At 52.5% G+C, this 5276-nt stretch overlaps 1 protein-coding gene across 7 annotated transcripts in view; it reads left to right on the top strand.

Annotated features, from left to right (window-relative positions):
* The window catches only part of TSNAXIP1 (translin associated factor X interacting protein 1), a 31026-nt gene that overhangs the window by 16111 nt on the left and 9639 nt on the right, over positions 1-5276 (top strand). For all 7 annotated transcript variants that reach the window (XM_035898852.1, XM_035898855.1, XM_035898853.1 and 4 more), the window contains exons 6-9: positions 1764-1933; positions 3315-3474; positions 3756-3886; positions 4845-4973. In XM_035898852.1, the coding sequence (XP_035754745.1) occupies positions 1764-1933; positions 3315-3474; positions 3756-3886; positions 4845-4973 (590 nt within the window). The remainder of the gene's footprint in view (positions 1-1763; positions 1934-3314; positions 3475-3755; positions 3887-4844; positions 4974-5276) is intronic.

Below are 5276 nucleotides of genomic sequence, written 5' to 3'. Positions count from 1 at the left end.
TGCCAGTGAAGACTGAGGCAAAAAAGTTGTTGAGTACCTCAGCCTTCTCCTCATCTGCTGTTACCAGCCTGCCGGTCTCGCTTATCAGCGGGGGTACACTCTCTTTAACCTTCCTTTTCCGGCTGATATACCTGTAGAATCCCTTTTTATTATTCTTTGCATCCCTAGCCAAGTTAAGCTCCAGCTGCGCCTTCGCCTCCCTGACCCCATTCCTACACAACCGGACCACTTCCCTATACTCTTCCCAGGATGCCTGTCCCTGCTTCCACTGCCTGTGCAGTTCCCTCTTCCTCCTTAGCTTGACCAGCATCTCCTGTCTCAACCACGCTGGTCTCTTCCCTTCTTTGCTTGATTTCTTACACCTAGGGATCGATAGCTCCTGCGCTCTGTGGACCACTTCCTTAAAGATCTGCCAGCTCTGTTCTGCTCCCCTGTCCCTGAGGGCCGTTTCCCAGGGAGTCCTACTGACTATCTCCTTGAGGAGCTGGAAGTTGGCTTTTCTAAAATTCAGGGTCCTGACTATACTCTTTGTCCTTCCCATTTCCCTCAGGAGCGTGAGCTCTACCAGCGCGTGATCACTGCAGCCCAGGCTGCCTCCGATCTTGACATCTCCGACGAGCTCGCTTGCATTGGTGACCACCAGGTCCAGTATCGCATCCCCTCGGGTAGGGGTGTCTATTACCTGGCTTAAGAAGTTGTCCTCAATGCATTCGAGAAACCTGCTGGATTGCCTACAGCTTGCCGTGTTGGTTTTCCAGCAGATGTCGGGGTGGTTGAAGGCCCCCAGGAGGACGAGAGCCTGCGAGCGCGAAGCCTCCCGGAGTTGGAGGAAGAACGCTTCGTCAGTAGGCTCCTGTTGACCTGGCGGCCTGTAGTAGACACCAACCACGAGGTTCCCTTTGTTGCCTCTCTCTCTGACTCTTACTCATAAGCTTTTGACCTGCTTGTGGCTATTCTTCAGGGTCAGCTCTTCGCACTGTAATGATTTCTTGATGTAAAGGGCAATGCCTCCGCCCCTCCTTCCTCACCTGTCCCTTCTGAACAGCCTGTAGCCATCAATAGCTACATTCCAGTCAGGGGATTCATCCCACCAAGTTTCTGTAATGGCAATCAGGTCGTAGCTTTCTAGCAGCACGATAGCTTCCAAGTCCTCCTGTTTGTTTCCCATGCTGCGTGCGTTTGTATAGAGGCATTTCACCTGAGCTGTTGGCCTCATCACCTTCATAGCAGAACACCCCTCATTTCCCTTGAGGTGTTTCACGGGCATTTGCTTGTTGGCTCCTACTACCTCAGGAGCCTCCAGCTCACCTCCGCCAGACTTCAACTTTGCTGCAGCATCCCTGGCACGCTGCTGGGCAACAGGTTGAGGGCTCATACTAGCCCCCTGTCCCTCTAGCCATTGCATATCGTCCCCTAGCCTGTTTCTGGCAAGCCCAATAGGTTCCCCCTCCCCCTTTGCATCTAGTTTAAAGCCCTGTCAATGAGCCCTGCAAGCTCCTGGGCAAAGACCCTCTTTTGCCTTTGAGAAAGCTGGCTTCCATTTGACGCCAGCAAGCCTGGTGCCATGTAGGCCATCCCATGATCAAAGAACCCAAAGTTGTGGCGCTGCCACGTTCTCCTGGATGCACAATTCTTTAATAACAACATGGTCCACACCCACTCCGCTCTCGCTGATGCTCTGTATGGTTACACGGTCTAATTATTTAGAAAACTGCGACTTCACTCCCGTGGGCCATTGTTTAATCGCTGGCTGTTGTTTAAAGACATCAAGGGTGAAGATGTGGTGAAGTTAACTTTGGCCTTAAAGATGGCTCGGCAGGACCTCACAACATCCCAGGTGAAGCTGAACAAAATGACAGCAGACTATGGAGATGTTGTGCCCAGGAGAGATTTTGAATCACTGGAGAACAAATACTCCGATTTACTGCGGGAGGTAAGTGTAGGCTCCTTGTTTTCAAGCTATAGAACAGAAATGCAAACCTAATGTGATGCTTTCGTCTGCAGGTCAAGACAGGGACTCGACCAACCTAGCGCTCACCTACAGGCATTTCTGTGGGCTTTTGTAGATATGTGAAAAGCCACGGCTGTCTAATCCTCAAAGCTCCCTGCCTATTGGAATCTCACGCTGCCGGAGCACTCCAGATCAGCACACCATCACAAACCCTTAACACCAGTTTTAAATGAATTAACACAGTAAAAGCAATAATGGCCCCCGGGCAGCCAAGAGCCCACTGGTCCCAGCTTGAGAACTGTCCGAAGTCATCGTTCATAGAAATACATCACCAAGGTTCACCTCACACACATTGCGCGGTTCTATCCAAACCATGGCTCACTGAAACTACTGCTGGGCTGCTAACGCTTATCCCTCAGCCTGGGGCTTGCCTTTTCCAGCAGCGTTAAACAGCTGCTTTACCGGAACTCCAAGGTCATCAACCCAACTGTGGGGGTGATCGATGCCTCTTCCAGATGAGAAAGAACTGAAGTAGGTTCCTCGTGTCACATCTGTTTGCTGTATTTTCAGGATAAAATAAGAATAAGTTCGCTTGGCTTGCACTGGAGATGTGCAGGAGCCATGGGCAGGGGTAACACGTGCCGGTGGCTGGGATGGGGGCAGCTTCCAACCCTGCAGCGGCAGGGTGGCGCGGGGGGATGACAATGAGAATGGCTGGCATTCCACCACAGAGCCAGGGCTCAGCCGCGAAGAGGGGTGGATGAAAACCTCCCTTACGGCAAAAACCTACCACCAGCCTTCGCGCTTCTAAAAAGCAGCTCTGGGCTGGCTCAGGCACATTTGGGCCATTGGCAGCCCCGTTCCAGCCCCGACCGACAGCGCAGCTTGATCCACTGTTCATATCCCTACATCGTGGCATAACAAATACAGGCGCAGCCCTCAAAACCCAGATGAGAACTGTGGGTACCCCTGAGTCACGGTGTACCTTCGTAGCAGTAGAGCAAGGATAAATCATACAAAAAGGAAACGCTTTCTAAATAAAGCACAGTGGCTGTGAAGGGGACGCCTGTAAAACTGTCTAGAGTAACCCCTGAGGTTTCTCTTGCTCTCTTCTAGTGATTGAGATCTATTTTTAAACACAAAACCAGGTACAAAAGGGTCATTGACGTGTTTTGTCAGGCGTGTTTGTAAATGGTAACAATAAAATTTAAGAAATGACTTCTTTTTCTTCCCATTGAGAAGCAATTAGCCAGGGACAGCTCTCTGTAAGTGTGCAGCCTACACTGGCCACTCACCGGAGCGGTCTGATGGCAACAGAAAACCTCTGTCAGTTTGTTGCAATCCTCCTTTCCCCACCCTCTAGATGAAGACTCTGCAGAAGGATCTCAATCAGCTCCGTAAGGACCACGAGGCACTGCTGGGAATCCAGGCGGAGACCACAGAAGAGCAAGACAACCTCCGCGCCGAACTGCAGCGAGTTCAACGCAACCGCACGCCCCGGCCAAACTGGGCCAAGTGTTCAGGTGCCAACCGCACCAGGCAGCCGTTTGCTGAGGGTGGCTCCATCTTCAAGCACTGTGCTGTGCTGCATTTCTTGCCTGCAGCGCTGCATTTCCCCTGGGTCTTTCAGTGGCAGGCTGCAAGCATGGTGCTTGCAGGGCATCCCACTCTGCCGTAGGCACCTTCGGACGTGAAGCGACTGCCTCGAGGGCCGTATCTATCAGAAGGCTCCCTGGGGGTTTTGCACTAAACCAGCATGCGTGGGCGCGTTCTCCTCTTCTGACAGCTGGGTGTCTTCCTGCAGAGGTGATTCCCGGTGGAGCGGAGCGGTGGGGCGGGCTGGCCAAGGGGAAGAGCAGCGATCAGCTGGTGGATGTGCTTCTGGAAGAAATTGGAACAAGAATGCTGCGAGAGAGAGACATCTTCCCTGGATGGGTACGCATAAGCTTTCTCCTCTGCTTGTTCCCACTGGGAATAACTGGCAATAAATACCCATTAGCGAGGTGGGAGAACTGCTTTCTTTGCTGGCATCTTCAACATTCCCCTTCCCGTTAGCATAATTACCAAAATGTTTAAAACTAGGGAGACTCGGGTGGAACAGAAAAGCAGAGACTGAGTGTGAGCAAACCGAAGGCACGGCTGAAGTAGCCGGGCTTTGCAGTGATGCGGCAGATGTGCAGGTAGCACTGAGCTGGGGCCCTTTCCTAACGCCCCGCTACCCGGCTGAGACAGATGAACGGCTCCCCACTGCAGCAAAGCCTCAGCTTTTTTCCTGTCCTGACCCCGGTGCTGGCTGCAGCAAGAAGGGGGCACGCAGCAGAGCAGCCCTCGTCTTCCCCCAGGTTCATTCTCTGCTGATGAGATAAACCCAAAGCACTGGAATGACTACAAGTAAGAAGGGTGATGGCGTAGTGGGGAATGACTCCTTTTGGTGGCATCATGAAGCTCATTCAGCTCATGCTGCCCCAGTCACTACACCTCAGCCTGTGGGGGAATCAGGAAGCAATTACAGGTACAAGGAGACGCTGCAAGGATTCTCCACATCGTACCAAGCGTAACTGTACCCAAAAGCTTTCTCGGGGACAGAGTAGCATTTCTTTGGTCCTTCAACGTCCCTTCTGCAGCCTTTCCAGAAGCTTGGACTGTTTTCCCCTGCCATTCCTGGAAGGTATTTCCAAGGAAGATCTTTCCTCTTCTATTTTTGCTGGGCAGAACCTCTCACCCAGCCTCATTTTTTCCGCCCCAGAGCACTCAAGACACGTCACAGAGGTGCTGACCCACACAGATGACTGGTTTTAATGGGTTTTGATGCTGAGAATGTAGCTTTGGGTCTGCATCACTGCCAGCGAGGCGCACGCCTTACCTGTACCTGTGTTTCTCTTCCATTGCTTAGGGCAAAGGTGACAGGGTGCCTGTGTACCTGAGGCATGAAGGTGAAGTCAAGAACAAAAAGCTGACCAAGAAGGATGCCGTGAACATTCTAAAGGATGTCTGGAAGGAGAAAATGGCGCAAGAACAGCAGGTTTGTCCCCTTTCCCTTCTCCACAAACAGCGTTTTCTGGCACAGTTTGGGAAGCCAGGGTCTCACCTGCATCCTGCCCGGCGTTCCAGGAGAACTGAGGTGCCTAAAGCATTGCAAGCACAAACTGTCCCAGCTGGGGGTAACACTGCAGCTGACTGGGCTCCCCAGGGCTCTGGCTGATGACTTTGGATGAGGCAGCAGCTCTCTCCCAGGTCTAAGAGGCTCCTACAGCCTCCGCTGCCAGCACAGCTGAGCGCTCGTTAAGCAGCCCACGCCCAACCACCACAGCAAAATCAGCACCCG

The sequence above is a fragment of the Egretta garzetta genome, unplaced genomic scaffold (genome assembly GCF_000687185.1).
Source record: "Egretta garzetta isolate BGI_Z169 unplaced genomic scaffold, ASM68718v1 scaffold27, whole genome shotgun sequence".
In the NCBI taxonomy this organism is placed as follows: Eukaryota; Metazoa; Chordata; class Aves; order Pelecaniformes; family Ardeidae; genus Egretta; species Egretta garzetta.
Note: the sequence above shows the minus strand (reverse complement) of the source record. Positions and strands in the feature narration are given on the sequence as shown.